This window comes from Herpailurus yagouaroundi, unplaced genomic scaffold (genome assembly GCF_014898765.1).
Source record: "Herpailurus yagouaroundi ecotype Mexico unplaced genomic scaffold, PumYag 140, whole genome shotgun sequence".
In the NCBI taxonomy this organism is placed as follows: Eukaryota; Metazoa; Chordata; class Mammalia; order Carnivora; family Felidae; genus Herpailurus; species Herpailurus yagouaroundi.
The window spans coordinates 63,313,375-63,330,530 of record NW_024412395.1 but is presented as its reverse complement, the minus strand read 5'-3'; the positions used below and the strand labels follow the sequence as shown (position 1 = coordinate 63,330,530).

At 33.5% G+C, this 17,156-nt stretch overlaps 1 protein-coding gene across 5 annotated transcripts in view; it reads left to right on the top strand.

The window, feature by feature from the left end:
- Positions 1–17,156, top strand: part of NCKAP1 (NCK associated protein 1) — a 109,281-nt gene that overhangs the window by 65,497 nt on the left and 26,628 nt on the right. For all 5 annotated transcript variants that reach the window (XM_040475579.1, XM_040475582.1, XM_040475581.1 and 2 more), the window contains 8 exons: positions 1,963–2,108; positions 4,017–4,149; positions 7,402–7,521; positions 8,169–8,308; positions 9,143–9,274; positions 11,798–12,016; positions 12,212–12,342; positions 12,621–12,718. In XM_040475579.1, coding sequence (XP_040331513.1) covers positions 1,963–2,108; positions 4,017–4,149; positions 7,402–7,521; positions 8,169–8,308; positions 9,143–9,274; positions 11,798–12,016; positions 12,212–12,342; positions 12,621–12,718 — 1,119 coding nt within the window. The remainder of the gene's footprint in view (positions 1–1,962; positions 2,109–4,016; positions 4,150–7,401; positions 7,522–8,168; positions 8,309–9,142; positions 9,275–11,797; positions 12,017–12,211; positions 12,343–12,620; positions 12,719–17,156) is intronic.

Below are 17,156 nucleotides of genomic sequence, written 5' to 3'. Positions count from 1 at the left end.
AATTTGGCTATTGTTGAGAGTGCTGCTATAAACATTGGGGTACAAGTGCCCCTATGCATCAGTACTCCTGTATCCCTTGTTGGCAAGTATTTCAAATGAGTCTTTTTAAAAAATTTTTTTTTCAAATGTCTTTTAAATTATCATTTTCTCACCATCCATTTCCTCTGAAATTATTTTCACAGTGATGCTTTAGTTCAGAATTTTTAAATGAGTGTCAATTAATGGAAGTCTTTAGTGACCTCATGGCCACAACAGTGGCTCCTCTTTTTACTCTAAAGCTGATTAAAGGTAATTAAACTTCATTTAAACTTAGTTTATAATAAATATATGAGTATACTTTGCCATCAGAATATTGCTCTTATTATTCTTTATCCATTCAAAAATGACAAAATATAAAACTGCTTTCTTAGTGAACGGTAACCATCCTTGATGGACCCCTTGCCATTGTAGGGGCTGAGATTTGATTTTTATCTGATTTACAAGGAAAAGAATTATTTAGTCTCTTAATGTTTCATGGAAACTGGCAGAAGACATGGGTCCCCTGGGTCAGAGACAAAGGACTTAGCTATTCATTGCACAGGAAGCACCATGAGCATCAACAAATATATATCATTTTTCTCACTTGCTTTCATGACCCACGCTGGGGGGACCAGACGAACACAGATGAATACTATGTATACAGTATGTTTGTGTTACAGTTAAGGAACACTGAGTTTGATGAACCCTCCATTTTATTAATAGTAAGCATACTTACTCTTTGATTCAGAGGGAGATATTACCATTCCTCAAATTTGGCAGCTGCAGATACAGTCTTGAGAAATGGCCTGAGTAATGAGTGCTCTGGGTCTTTCATTCTTGGCATATCCAACATGTGTAGGTACATATGAGATCCTTGAAGGAGTATCTCCCCAAAGCAAGCACCCTGGCCATCATTCATAATTTTTCTGTTGCCCACATCTAGTCATGTCCCAGACTTAACTCTTTTAAATTGCCACCATTGTGGATCAGAGCATCATAATCCTGTCTGGATTATTGTACCACTGCCTCCTGATAGATCTCTGCCTCCTCTCCTGGTCCTTTTCTGTCCACCTCTCCCCCAGTTCTTCTCTCGACTCCCCCACTACATAGAGCAATCTTTCTGAAATAGTAATTGACCACCACACAGAACCTTTGGTTCACCAAAAGGTTTAAATTCTTTAACATGGTATACAGGGGTCTGCAAGATATGATTGAATCTCTTCTGACACCATTTTCTTTTTCCTCTTTTCATTTTAACTGTAGCCATAGTGAACAGTGTTTATTCTGTAGACACCCCTTCTATTCTTGTCCTATGCCTTTCTGGAATGCCCACTATCCACTGACAGGATTTTGTTCTTTGATTTGGTACCTTTATAGTCGAGTTTCTTTCTCTATAAACCTATACTGATGGATTTGGTTAAGTTATATCACCTTATTAGCCAACCTACACTAATTTTTACTATCTTCAGTTTTTTTCTAGAATCCATCAATTAGTACAATGTGTTATCTGGTTTTTAATGATTCAGTATAGTCTAAAACCTCAATGAATCAACATGTACCATACTTATTTTCATCTGAATGTTTCCCATGTATGCTTTCTTTCAAGCTGGACTGAAAATACCTTTTGGTAGGGTTAACTTGACAATTCACTGTTTTATACTTTTGATATTATAATTACAGTTCCTTTGGGGTTCAAGATGAATGACGCATATATTAGGTTTTGTTTTATTGGCAGTAGTATTTGAGTTTATCTGAAGAAATTTTTAATAGGGATTTCAAGTGTGAGTCACTGTTGACAATTTTAAAAAGGTGATGTTATTAATATAGTGTCAAAATAAACATTAAAATATTTTTCAATAGTGTTTTTATCCCCCCTGTAGAATGTCAAGGTTAAAATCATTGGTCCATGCTTAAACGACTTTGTTTTTTGCTGTATTTTCACAGGCATATACTAGTGTTTCCAAGGCTTCACTTAGCCTTGCAGATCACAGAGAACTTGGAAAGATGATGAATACGATAATTTTTCATACAAAAATGGTAGATTCCTTGGTGGAAATGTTGGTGGAAACATCAGATCTCTCCATATTTTGGTATGTGGTAATTTTTTTTCAAATCAGAATTTGAAATTTTTAGTATCCAAATATATCTTTGTTGATTGTTTTTATATTAGTGTAGTCCTTGAGACTATTCAGTAATAAACTCTTAAGAGTAAAGGGAATAGGGGTGCCTGGCTGGCTCAGTTGGAACATGCGAATCTTGATCTTGAGGTTGTATATTTGAGCCCCACGTTAGGTGTAGAGATAACTTAAAAATAAAATCTTTAAAAAAAAGAGATTATAAAGGGAATAGTTGACAACTTGTTAACAAAAGGAAGTTTACAAAGTAGAGATTTTATGTCTTTTTTTTTATTCTCTATAAGAGGAACTCTTACTGTTGTAAATTTATTTTTATATATTTTTTGAGGTTGTAAGAAACTGTCACGTCAGATTGCCTTAAGGCCCTCTTTTGCATCATTAGATTAAGGAAAAAAAAACTTGTGAATCAAGGTCAAATAGAGCAAATGTTGGGAAGTAAATAGCAAGTAATTTCGCTCTGCTGTATTAAATTAGATATTAATATAATGATGATGTAGTGACTACTACTCCCTCCATTGTTCTCTGTTCTCCTTTGTTCCTATCGTAGCCTCTTTAGTTAAATTTACCAGTTTACATTTTTTCCCCCTTTTTCCCCACATAAATGTGATTCTTGAAGTAAGGTCATGTTTTTATTTTCTTAATGTCTAACATAGTAAGTACTTATTAAATGCTTGAATGAATAAGGGGACTTCATTATGATCAAACTAATAAACAGTGGGATCAGGATTTAAACTCAAGTATTCTGGCACCAAAGGTGTGCAGTATCAACTCTATATCTGCTTCTTGGCCTTTTTTCCTGTAGGGAAGCTGATTGGAATAACCCAGTATTATGTCCTTTTATTTCTACAATGCTGAGATAATCTCAGTGGATAGTGATAGCCATTTCTATGTATTGAAAAGCTGTCATTATGAATAGCTTCTCATTGGTTTTATTTTGGAAGATAACTCAGTCCACACTGATTTTGGCAGTTTGTTAGGATAGCTTTAATTAGCAGTATTGCAGAAGAAATAGAAATCACCAGACGGAAGGCATGAGAGATCTCTTAAAGGAACTCTAGAAACACAGTATATCACTGAAACACAATATATCATATGTTAGATATGCAAAAATTTTAAGATTATTTGGAACCCTGTACTATTGTTGGGCTTGAAAAGAAAATGGAGCATTTAATGTTTACATATATTTGAACTACAGAAAAGTTCCTATTGTAAAAGAAGCTACTGCAATTAAAAAGTCCTTTTCCCTTTTCTTGGAAGTAAAAGTACTTTGAGTAGTATTTACAATTTGTGATTTGTAGTCATATTTAATTAATTGTTATGCATCTTTTCTTATCACATTCTTATTTTGTCTGTTATATCCAAAATAAAGACATGTTCACTACTTCTGGTTGTCTTACTATTCCAAGATGTACTATATTTTACGGACTCATATTCTTTTATGTTTAGTATCTCCTAAATCTGGAAGTAATTTAAAATTGATGGGTGTGTCATTGTTTAATTGACAGTGTTTTTCTTTCCTAGTCGTACATAAAATAATGGTGTTTCTTGCAATTGATAATGACTTAGCTTGGATAAAAATTTGGCAAGGTGAGATTTGAATGTCGTATTCATATGTCATAGATATGGTTTATTTTCTGTTTGAGTTTACTTTAAAATTTGTTAATATTCTACAAATATTTTTATTACTCTGTAATGATTGTTGGTGTATGAAAGATACTCTTTGGAAAAATAACTACTCCTCTTATGGTAATAAAGGTTACCAGTTGATAACTTTCACTTACTTGAGTCCAATTAAATAAAGTACTATATCATTAAAGTTTTTAACTACAAAAATTATGATCTAATTTTTGTTTCCTTGTATAGTTTTTATAGTCGTGCTTTTGAGAAGATGTTTCAACAGTGTTTGGAGTTACCCTCTCAGTCAAGATACTCAATTGCGTTTCCACTGCTTTGCACTCATTTTATGAGTTGCACACATGAACTATGTCCAGAAGAGGTAATTTCAGAGTAGTACTGTGATTTGTATGGCATGCAGAGTAAACTAGAACAAATATGTAGCTGGCTGGGTTTCACAAAGTCACAATTACCTAATCTAGCTTCCTACCTACTTTATCTCTGCAAAATCAGAAGAATGTTTGAATAGATTAAAAAAGCTGTTAATGTTTATTTGCATAGATGGATAAATACACATACATATTTCTAAGAACATGTTATAAAGTCACTTGGAATTACATTTATTAAATGGTGGGTCAGGTATTAATATTTATTGTAAAGTTATATATAGCTATCGATTTTATATGCCTACTTTTCCTGTCAAACTGTTATTGAAAAGACTTGAAAATTGAATGTACATATTACTGACTAAACATAAACAAGTCAAAGAAGAATTTCACTGACTTGTTAATATGATAGATGTAGTACACAAAATTAATATTTGCTAGTATTTGTAAGACATTCACGCAGGCACACATAGTTATTGAATAATTGAACTACTCCATAGTTTATTGACAACAAGTATCTATCAAAAATGTATTCAGTATTTCTTCTAATCTTTAGAGAAGAAATGTCACTTTGTAAATGTGGTAAGAATCTATATTAAACTTAAATGGTCCATTTCTTCATAGTTTAACTTAGTGTTGAGTCCCTTTACTTAGAACTACAAAACTTGGAGAAGAGAAACCGACAAATTGCAGTAGCGTTATTAATGTCTCTAAGCATTAGGTTGCAGATTGTATTCCAGCAATGCATTGGAAACTGACTCTGAGAAAGGTTAGCCTGAGGGAAATTCAGTAGGGACACCTTTTAGGATTATTACCTGCAGGGATACCAACACCACCAAATTTAATACTTTTATAGAGTTTTTAGATTTAGTAGATATTTTCTTCAAGCTTTATACCTAAAATACATTATTAATTTTCCTCACCATCATCCCTCCCATTAAATTACCCATGAAGTCCTCTTAGTTTTATTTGTCTGGTATAAAACAAGAATTTGAATCCGTCTTCTACTTTCCATTGCTTTTGTCACTGTTGTAGCTCAAATTTGCAATATTCTTCATATATACTCCTAAATAGTTTTCCTGTCTTCAGTATTTCTGCCTTTAAGATCACCTGATACAATGCCACCAGAGTACTTCTTTCCTTCTTGAAAAATCCTCAGTGGTTCTCCATTGCATGTAGAGAAAGTAAAAATTTCTCAGCCAGGCATTTAAATTTAACTTCAACAATTTGGACTCTACACCCATTCTTTTTTTTTTTCTTTTGCCTTTTAAAAAATTGTGATAAAAATATTTTTTTAATAAACATTTAACTTTATAATATAAGCATGTACCATTTAAATTATTTTCAAATGTGCAACTCATTGGCATTAATTACTTTCACTGTGTTGTGCAACCGTGACCACTACCTATTTGCAAAACTTTTATCACTCCAAGCAGAAACTTGGTGTCATTAAGTAGTAATTTCTCATCCATCAACCCTTGGTATCCTCTAGTCTACTTTCTGTCTCTAAGAATTTACCTATTCTAGGTAGTTTATAAAGGTGGAACCATGTAGTATTTGTCTTTTTGTGTTGGGCTAATTTCACTTAGCATATTGCTGATGCCTCCCAAATTTTTATCTCCAGCCCAGACCTTTGCCTTTAGTTCTAGATTTTCTGTATATTCTGCTGTAGTTTAGGTATTTGTGACCATCTGAAATGTAACATGTCCAGAATAGAACTATTGATTCTCCACATGTTACCCCATTGCCATCGTTCAAAGCCTTTTCTGCCTTTGGCTCTACCTTTATATATATCCAGACGCCTACTTCTTCTCGTCTTTGTCAAAGCCATATCTTTTTTCCTGGATTATTGTTACAGTGTCCTTACGTGGTTTCTCTGCTTCTGACATTGTTCTCCTAAAATCTGTCTCAGCACTGTAGCAATAGGGTGAGAGCAGATCATGGAGAGACTGTGACATGTTAAGAGGCTTTAGTTGTTTTGTTTTCCATCCAGTCTCCGCATTTCTGAGCCACTTGAAGAGAGTAGTGATACCAGATTTGTATTTTAAATTAAGGCTAGTGAATTTGAAGCAGTGCTAATTTAATGTTCTTTTTTCAGGAGTAAATGATAGCAAGGGGTATGTTTCATCTTTCAAAAGTCAGATTTTGGTTAAATGAAATCCTAAATGTTTATAATTTGAAATCTTTCCTTAAGTAAAGTGAACTAACATTTAATTTGATCTGGCCTGGAGATGCAAACCGTTCAGTTTGGCTTCCTGTTAAAGTTTTAAAGGGCATTTAGAATAAAATACATTAAGGTATCATGAGAGAGCTAGGAACAGTTACGTTATGTGTTTAAGTATTTTTATATTCTTGTATATTACATTATTTTAGCATAGAAGTATATGTAAATTATACATTCGTTATGTAATTATGGAAGATCTGTAAGGTAAACTTTCAAAAATTTATCTCTTTGTAAAGTGCTACAAACCTGTAGTGCAAAATTTTATATACTCAACATTCCAGTTACCGTTGACAAGAAAACCCTATTAAATTGTTGCGACATCCACCAAAACTAAAAAGATACAGAATCCTGTAGAGAGAGATGGATGGATTTGAGTGAGTGTATGTTTACATATACATATCTAATCTCCTAAAAAGTAAATACAGTGTTCTTTTTTTCCCCTGTTGTGTTTAGAAAATGCACAGTTTTTGGTTTTTTTTTCCTCTTCTGGGTTGATGGGTTTGATTTTAGAGAGTTGAATGCCTTGTGAATTTCTGTTTTACTGACTTGATTTCTAACAATTTTAATTAAATACTTAAGCTTTTCTTTTCTGTTGGTACGCTACAAAGTTATTCATTGTGTTATGTATATATATGTGTGTGTGTATATATATATATATCATTTAAGATTAGAAAATATTACTCTAAATCTCTTTCACATCCTTTCTTTGATAGTTTAATATTTAAGAACTGGATGCATAGGACCTTGTGAAACTTGGAAATTACATTAAATTTTTTGTTAAGGAAAATATTGGTCCTCTAAGATCCCTCCACTCATTGTAGTTGTATAATCACCAAATACTTACTTTATGTCAACTGTGTAAATACAGTATGGTAGGTTAGTTGTCCCCCCCCCCCCCATCTGTAACATTCCCTACTCCCACTCCTTACTATACAGACTTTATTTTCCATGTTTATTTAAAAAGTATTTTAATTCAAACCACTTTCTTGTAACTTTTATTATTGTTATTATTCTGCTTTGACAGCGACATCATATTGGAGATCGCAGTCTTTCCTTATGTAATATGTTCTTGGATGAAATGGCCAAACAAGCTCGAAATCTCATCACTGATATTTGCACAGAACAGTGTACTCTCAGTGACCAGGTAAAAATTCACGTGTTTCCGTAAGGACAGGATGTTTGTGTATGAAGGCAAGAAAATAAGCTGTTAGTTGTGTGTGTGTGTGTGTGTGTGTGTGTGTGTGTGTGTGTGTGTGTGTGTTAAACTCTTAGTAAATCTCATTACCTCTTCTTGTAAAACTCCATTTTTAGGTTTTTAAAAATTAGCCCATCTTTAGGATTACTTACTGTTTAAAATCCAACTTTTAGCTTTGTATTCAAGTCCCTTCCTGCTAGCTCAGACTGTCTACTTCACCCTGCACTTGATGCTTTACCAGCTAGTAGTTCTTATTAAATTCTGAATACATCATGTCTTCGCACAGTTTATTCTTCATAGACCTTTTTCCTTCTAGTAATACATTCTCATTCTTTACTTGCCTACTTTGTTTTTACTTATCCTTTAAACTGTAGCCTTTATAGAACCTCTGTGAAGTTTTCTTCACACAAGATTCATCTATTTCTGTTTTCTACCAAGTTGTGCGAGCTCCTTTAGCTAGCTAGGTAATCTACATCTCACTTACACCTCTGTTCTTAGTGCTACATAGTCTGGATTCAGCTAAGGTTTGCTTAAATAGTTAATATGTTTTCAAAATAATTGTTGTCATGTAAATTTTCATTTCTTTTTAAATTTAGTTGCTACCCAAGCATTGTGCCAAAACCATTAGTCAAGCAGTGAATAAAAAGTCAAAAAAACAGACTGGTAAGAAAGGGGAACCTGAAAGGGAAAAACCAGGAGTTGAGAGTATGAGGAAAAACAGACTGGTAGTGACCAAGTAAGCCATCCATTTTTATTATATCTTTTTGTTATGAGTAGGAGAATTTTTTCATTTTTTTGTATGGCATTAGTACTGAAGGAATGCTAGTAATTGTAAATTCTTCATTTTTCAGCCATTGGTTGTTGTTGTTATTTTACCTTTGTGAACTTGAGTAGGTAGTGCTAATTTCCAAAATACAGATTTTAGATTTTTAAAGAAAATTCATGTAATAAGTAATATTTGTCTTTATATAGTGAATACTAAAGGCCAACAATCTGTCTAGAAATCTGTCTAGTAATTTTACATTTATTTAAAATCAGATAATCTGAGACTTTATTTTGGCATGTTGTCATAGTAGAACATATATCATTTTTAAAGTGGGTATATCAGAGTAGATATTATTAAGGGCCATGTGTTTGTTTAGAGGGTAGGCATTGGTGGGCAATAATGGATCAACATTTGTTTAAAGTAGATTTCCTACTACTTTGCTTTTTTATGTTGAACAAGCTATTTGCCATTTTGTAGACTATTTTCTTCCTCCAATACCGAAAATATAGCAAGATTTGGAAATGATTGTCTTTATGAGCATGTAATAAACTTTCTTGTCTATAAAATCAGTAAAGTCATTATTATCTGAATGTAGAAACAGATGAATGATGCTATCTTTAGAAAATTGCTCTCATATGTTAGTAATATTTTTAAAGATTTTGAACTTGTCCATTTAGGGAAGAAAAATATTGAATTCTGCAATTGTAATTCTCAAATAAGGTCTGATATATTTATAAAATTAATTTTGTATTGCTGTGATGAAATGTTTAACATTTTATTTACTGTCTATTAATATTTTTTCAGCCTTGATAAATTGCACACTGCACTTTCTGAGTTGTGTTTCTCTATAAATTATGTACCAAACATGGTAGTTTGGGAACATACCTTTACCCCACGAGAATATTTGACGTCTCATCTGGAAATCCGCTTTACTAAGTAAGAGAGAATATGAACTTTTTGTTGGTTCAGCTAATAGGTTTGTTATAGTCTTCATATGTATATGGTGTTTCCTTTTATGAGGAAAAGTATTAGAACTGATGTAGTATCAAGAATAACGAATGGGGAAGTATAAAGAATAGTGAACTGGGAATTATGTTCTGCAGATTCTTGTCTCATACTTGTTATTAACTAGTTGTAACATTGGACAAAGCAGTTAATCTCTGTGAGCCTTAGCTTTTGTATAAACAAAATAAGAAGACTGGAGCAAATCTGTATTTCAGCTGGTAGGTAGCAACCAAGTAGGGTCATGAAATCAGTGTAGAAGGTTGTTGTAGTCAGCATTTAAAGAAAGAAGAGGGAGGGGAAGGAAAAGAAACAAGGAAGAATAAACAAACGAACAATAAAGAACCAGTGCACTGTATGTAGTAAATATAAATATTGCTTCATGAAACTCTTCGCTATGTATATGTATATATGTACTGAGTTGTGATGCTAACTACATATCTTATAGTTGGTCCAGTCAAATGTTTGAAAATATCAGGACTAGATAAACACTTGTTTTTTCTTTTTTTTTTTTAATCTTTTTTAAAGATTTCTTTTAACATTTGTTTATTTTTGAGACAGAGAAATAGAGACAGAACATGAGTGGGGGAGGGGCAGAGAGAGAGGGAGACACAGAATCCGAAGCAGGCTCTAGGCTCTGAGCTGTTAGTACAGAGCCCCATGCGAGGCTTGAACTTACAAATTGCAAGATCATGGCCTGAGCCGAAGTCGGACACTTAACTGACTGAGCTACCCAGGTGCCCCAACTCTTGTTTTTTCTGAATTCAAATGTATGCTGTTAGGCCAGTAGAATTCTAGACTCTTGAGGCACTCAATCTTAATTAGAGTTTTATAAGTCTTATATATGTTTCTAAAGTTACATACTTGTTAAAATATTGATTAATTTGAGAAGTTTTTCCTGAAGGCCTTAAAACACTTTATAAACCAAAATTTAGCCAAAGATTTTTTTCAAAGGTTTGTAGTCATTAACAAGTAGTATCTGCGCCATGTGCTTGACAGTGTGTTAAGTTCTGTGAGTAGTAATAAAACAGTATAAAGCTGAGAGCTATAGTTTGTGAGAAGACTTTAACAATTAGAGAACAAAATAAGAGAATGTATAAGTGGGCACTAAATTGTGTGTTAAGTCATCACTTGCCTAGTCAGGTGTTAAACAAAGACTGTCTTTTACTATCCTAAATTAGTAAGGTAGGCAGCCTCACAGTGAAACCCAGAATAGTATTTAGACAAAAGGGACATTACAGCTTCTGGTATTTATTATTCTCTAGTCAGCGGGGTGGTAGAGTTGTGGGTGGAAGATAGAGCTCACTTTTCAGCTCCCTTGTTTTCCTTCTGTAAGTATGTTCTCCACAGAGAAACATGTTCTTGTAACAAAACATCCACTTAGTGATCAGGATCAAGGCAAAGCTGTAAACTTGTTTACGGGGAAAGATTTTTTTGCCAAAACAAATAGCTGTGTTAGTTGGTTGGGTTTTACTGATCACTTGAGCACAATCTTAGGACTTTAGGGGTTATATACAAGGATAGCAATTATTGCCTTGAATCCTTGTTTTCTGGGATTGTTTTCTATCGATGGGGTTTGTCATTGTCTTTAAGGATTTATCCTTACAAATAAATAAGTCTAAGATCTTTATAAATCCAATGCTCAAGGAGTTTTAAAGATGGTAAAATAGGGGTGGCCAATGTAGGAAAAGATCAGAAGGGAAAGTATTTTCAAAATCTGTGTTTCTTTTTAGGCTTTTATAGTTTATTGGGATATAAACCTAACAGAACTGTGTTTCACGTGCTGTGAACAATTAAAGAACAATAAAGTTTTTTGTTTGTTGCCTTGTTTTAACTGTCATGCATTTTGTTGAAGGGCAGCACTAAGGCAGTTGTGGGTTCAAAGCCTAGGCACACTACTTCCAAACAAAGTGACTATATTTAGTTGACTTCAGTTCTGAGCCTTAGTTTCTTTTTACCTGTGAAGTGGTGGTGGTAGTAACTACATTGCAGGGGTTTATTTTTTTTATTTTTTTATTTTTTTAAATTTTTTAAATGTTTTTATTTATTTTTGATACATTGCAAGGATTTAAACATGAGGGTGATTGATATAAAGCCTAAGAAAATACTAGCACATAACTGTGCCAGATGAGTTTGAGCTATGGATTAAATAGTCCAGTGTGCTTGCTAGAGACAGTGAGTCCTATTAAAGGAATTTTTTAAGACCCTCTTTATCCTTAATTCATTGTTATTATTGATGTCCTTAGAATTTTTAAAATCCTAATTCTACCTTATTATAGCTTTTGGGTGTTCATTCTTTTTTAAGATGGTTTCTTGGGAAGATAATAATTTCATTACTTTGTAACAATTAGTATGTTAAAATTAATTTTATTGCATACTTAATATTAGAGATCAGTAGGTTGAATGGCCTATGTACATAAATGGAAAAGTTCATTTCTTATTCCCTCCCTTACCCAGGTCAATTGTTGGAATGACTATGTATAATCAAGCCACACAGGAAATTGCAAAACCATCAGAGCTTCTAACAAGTGTAAGAGCATACATGACTGTACTACAGTCGATAGAAAACTATGTGCAAATTGATATTACAAGAGTGTTTAATAATGTTCTTCTTCAGCAAACACAACATTTAGACAGTCATGGAGAACCAACCATTACAAGTCTATACACAAATTGGTAAGGAGCACATTTAGAAATTTGGATTGATACAAAGTTTCTTTGTGGTGAAATGCTTAGGAAAGTTATTTTTTATCAGTAAGTGCTCATTTGTGTCATCAGTCATCTTAATGCAGGAATGTATACCATAATTTGAATAATACCATAAACTTTGAATTAATTTCTCCCAGTTATAAATTTACTTTTTCTTCCTAGGTATTTGGAAACTTTGTTAAGACAAGTCAGCAATGGTCATATAGCTTATTTCCCTGCAATGAAAGCATTTGTGAACTTACCTACAGAAAATGAATTAACATTCAATGCAGAGGAATATTCTGACATATCAGGTGAATAAAACCTATGACATGTTTAATGGAGTGAAGAAACCTTGATTCTTTTGGCTTTTCATTGTTACAACTATTTTCATTCAGTTACGTTCATTCAATGCATAATGATACATTATATCTTAGACTTACCTTTGCATTTGTGTTCCTTTTTATTCTAGAGACTAGAGATTTTTGCATTAATAATTTGCTTCTATGATGGAACATTCCAAAATGTTAATATTCATTTTCTTAAAGTATTTGCTCTATCAGAGTGTAAAATTAATTACATTTCCTTTCAGAAATGAGGTCGTTATCAGAACTACTAGGCCCATATGGTATGAAGTTCCTAAGTGAGAGCCTTATGTGGCATATCTCATCACAAGTTGCTGAACTTAAGGTAATACAGTCTTTATCAGTTTTAGCTTTGAAACATTGATTCCTGAAAAAACATTTCAAGAATATGAACAAGTCTATTTTGTTAATTACCTTAACCCAACATGAAAATTCTCATGTAAATGAAATTATAGAGCTACGATGGCCTTTCAAATGCATTGTCATTTAATACTCTCTCTTTTATGGATGAAAAAACTGAAAGCCTAGAGAGGTGAAATGACTTGCTAAAGGAGATTGAAAGTCAGATTTCTTGATGTTTGGTCAAGTCTTGATTCTATAGTACCATAATGCTTTTCTTTGAAGGACTGTTCAAAATTCCAGCCAAAGTCATTTGTTTAAATTTGTAGTTTGAGGGGCGCCTGGGTGGCGCAGTCGGTTAAGCGTCCGACTTCAGCCAGGTCACAATCTCGCGGTCCGTGAGTGCGAGCCCCGCATCGGGCTCTGGGCTGATGGCTCAGAGCCTGGAGCCTGTTTCCAATTCTGTGTCTCCCTCTCTCTCTCTGCCCCTCCCCCGTTCATGCTCTGTCTCTGTCCCAAAAATAAATAAACGTTGAAAAAAAAATTAAATTTGTAGTTTGAATGTATTATTTCCCACAGTTTATGTTGCAAACATTATTAGGCTCACTGGGTTGTTGTTGGTTTTTTTTAAAGTAATCTCTATGCCACATGTGGGGCTGGAATTCAACAGACTCTGAGATCAAGATTTGCATGCTCTGCCAACTGAGCCAGCCAGGTGCCCCTGGGCTCATTGTTTTTTTATTACTAAGTAATCTTTTAAATTATCTTACACCCTTTAAGGTAGATAAAAAATTTCTTTAGAATGCTTAACATTTTGTTAAGATGTAAAAGGGCTGAAGCAACAGCCTTTTAAATGACTTTTTTAAAGTCTTTTAGAAATATCCCAGCTCTAAGGTGATTTATATTGAATGAGTCTGTATATAATAACTATCTAGTTTTTGAAAGAATTTGAATTTGAACCACCAAAACTTTATAACTTAACAGAATACAAGAGGCATATTTTAAATTGTGCCCTTTGTGAAATTTTTTGGTGATTACTTGCGCCTTGCATTTTTAATTTAAGAACATGGTAGGTAGCATTGATAAGTAGCTTGCATTTACATAGAGCACTGAAGTCTAAATGTGGTAATCCAATTTACTGAAAACTTAGCAGTTATATAGGATAAGCCAATTCCTGCAAGGTAAAAAATATTTTGCTGAATGAATAAAATATGTAAGAGTCTGTGACTAAAAGGAGACGTGGTATTACCCGGTGGTTAAGAACTCAAGCTTTTAAGACCTGAATTTCAGTCCTCTCACTTATGAGCTTTGACTTTGGGCAAAGTTTAAACTCACTAAGCTTTTACTTTGAAAGAGTTATATGATACATATCAAATGCTTAGGTACTGAGCATAGTTCTTCATCCACAATAAGCACTGAGTAATTATTACTTGGTATTTTTCATGTTCATTATCCTCTAAGAACATTCTGCAATTCTTTTATAAAATTCAACTTTTATATGTGGGTTTTAAATACACACACTGTATACTTTATATAGTTTTAAATGCTAAACCTTGCAATGACAGTTTTAGTTCTTCACAAGTAATATCGTTCTTGTTTATTAGATTCGTTCCCCTGTAAATACATGATCTCTTTTCTATTCTGTTATTTTTTAGGTAACAGATTTTTCATCTTCAGTTCACTTTCTTGTATTCTTTTCAGTATGAGATAATAGAAGAATTATGGCAAGATATTCTTTTCCTTGAATTCAAGAAAATTTCACTTTTGCCAGCTATTTTTTATTTCAGACTAAATAATAGGTACTTCTGGAATTACTAAGTATTTTGGGTGCTTCTTTGCTATTTAATGTGATGGATAGAATATTGTCATGTAGTGGTACAGATTGGCTTATTTAGGTCTCTGCATCTGTATTTATGAGAGTTCAAGGGGATTTGATGTCCTTAACAGTACTGGAAGGCCCCTATAGGATCTGGCCTTTTGCTTTTCTTACCTCCTTAACTCTTCCAGCCTGGTTGGCCTGCTTGTTGTTACCTCAAAATACTTTTCACTGAAGTATTGTCTTCTCATAATATTTGTGTGTTTTTCAAATGTTACCTTATCAGAATATCCTTTCTTGACCACACTTTTAAAAACAGCAAGCATCACTTTTTATTCTTTTTATTCACCTTTTTGTGTATCTTATTGTGACCTTTCATGTCATGTATTTATGTCACTGTCGCAAGAATAAAAACTTAGTTATAAACCCTCTTAAAACTTTGCTAAATCAGTGTCCACACATAGAAGGTACTTGCTAAGTATCTGTTGGATGCAAAAATAAAAATAGGTAGCTTTTTTGACCCTTTGCTTTGTTTCAGGACTTTTCTAAGCTCCTGACATAAAACTGGTGGTATTGCCCCTATTTTACAAATTAAAAAAGTAAGATCAAGAACTACTAAGTACCTTCTCTGGGCTCACATGCTTGAAAATGGTGAAACTAAACTTTGAACTTTGAACCTACATAGTCAGTCTAGCCCTAGACCTTATACTAGTCCTGTGCTATGCTGTTTTTAGAAATGAAAGAGATCTAAGCAGTCCTCTAACCCACACTTATCTAATGCAGGAAGGTACACTACATTTCTCTAGGAGGATGATCTGGTGTTTTTGAAAATGAGGCAGTCTCTTCAGTTACTGCATATCTCTAGTTATGTTGAGTAAATCTGAGTAGTGATTTTTTGATGTGTCTTCATTCTTTTTTTTTTTTTATGCTTATTTATTTTTGAGAGAGGAAAAGAGCAGGGGAGGGGCAGAGAGGGAGGGAGGGAGGGAAAGAGAGAGAGAGAGAGAGAGAGAGAGAGAGAGAATGAATATGAATCCCAAGCAGGTTCTATGCTGCCAGCACAGAGCCTGACACGGGGCTCAAACCCATGAACCATAAGATCATGACCTGAGCCAAAATCAAGAGTGGGACAGTCCACCAACTGAGCCACTCAGGCACCCCTGATTGGTCTTCATTCTAATGTCAAGAGGCAGAGATTGCGTTTAACAAGATCACCCTTCACATATTTAAAAACTTTAGTAGTGTATTGCCTTTCTCTTCTCCATATGAAATATATTCATGTTTAATCTCTCTGTCTTTTATACAAATTCTATCTTAATTGTTTGTGTCATTCTTAGAAAATAGTGCCTTGAACTGAGAATAAACTTCAGCTAGAGATCTGATTAGTAAAGGTACACTTATCCATTGTGGACACTACACTTACTAGTACAATTTAAGATTGCTTTGACACATTTGGTACCTATAACATAATATTTTCATGTTAACTTACAATCATAAATTTTCTTTTTTTCACATGTTGACCTTGAACCACGGCTCTCCACATCCTTGATTTTGTATTTTTTTCTTTAGACTTAAGTGTTGCTTTATTGTTTGTCTTTTAAAAATTTATCTTGTTAGATACTATTATTTCTATATCTTTTTTTAAAATGTTTATTTATTTTGAGAGAGAGGACATGTGTGCAAGCAGGGGAGGAGCAGAAAGATAGAGGGAGAGCCTCTGTGTACTGTCAGCACAGAGCCCCTATGAGGGGATTGATCTCACGAACCATAATATCATGACCTGAGCCAAGACCAAGAGTCAGAGGCTTATCCGACTCAGCCACCCAGGTGCCCCCAGATCTTTTTTGAGTGCAGATTTTGTCATAATCTTTTACTAATACTTTATTTATGAACATAACTCTCTTAGCTCTGTCCTTAGGTATTAATATTGTCAAGTACATCCTGTATTCTTAAAAAAGAAATGAGAGGAGCTTATGTTTTAACATTTCTATTGTATTCTGGGTGACTATTTCTTTTCTTGAATATTATTAAAATTTAAAGTTTTGATGAGAGTATAAATAGTGTTGATTTTTTTTTTTAATGCTGTTGAATTTTCTGACTCAAGAGTGTTGTTTCTTGGCTGACTTCTCCTTTAAATATTTGACAATATTCAGCTTAACTCACAAACCTAGACAAAAGAAACTTTTTGTGTAAGAACTAAGGTTGATAATAATTGAGAAGCATGAGTGTGCATTAGCTTGGGTTTCTCATTAAATACTATACGCTCCAAAACAAAGATGGTTTAGGATACTACCATTGTATTTCTAAAACTTTTGATTTTAACATTTTATTTTTGTGATTTTAAGTTTTTATTTAAATTCCAGTTAACATACAGTGTAATACTAGTTCAGGTATACAATTTAGTGATTCAACACTTAACATACAACACCCTGTGCTCATCACAAGTGCACTCATTAATGCCCATTACCCATTTAACCCTATCCTCCCACCCACCTCCCCTCTGATAACCATCAGTTTGTTCTCTATAGTTAAGAGTCTGTTTCTTTCTTTGTCTCTCTCTTTTTTTCCCCATCCCCATTTGTTTTGTGTCTTAAATTCTACATATAAG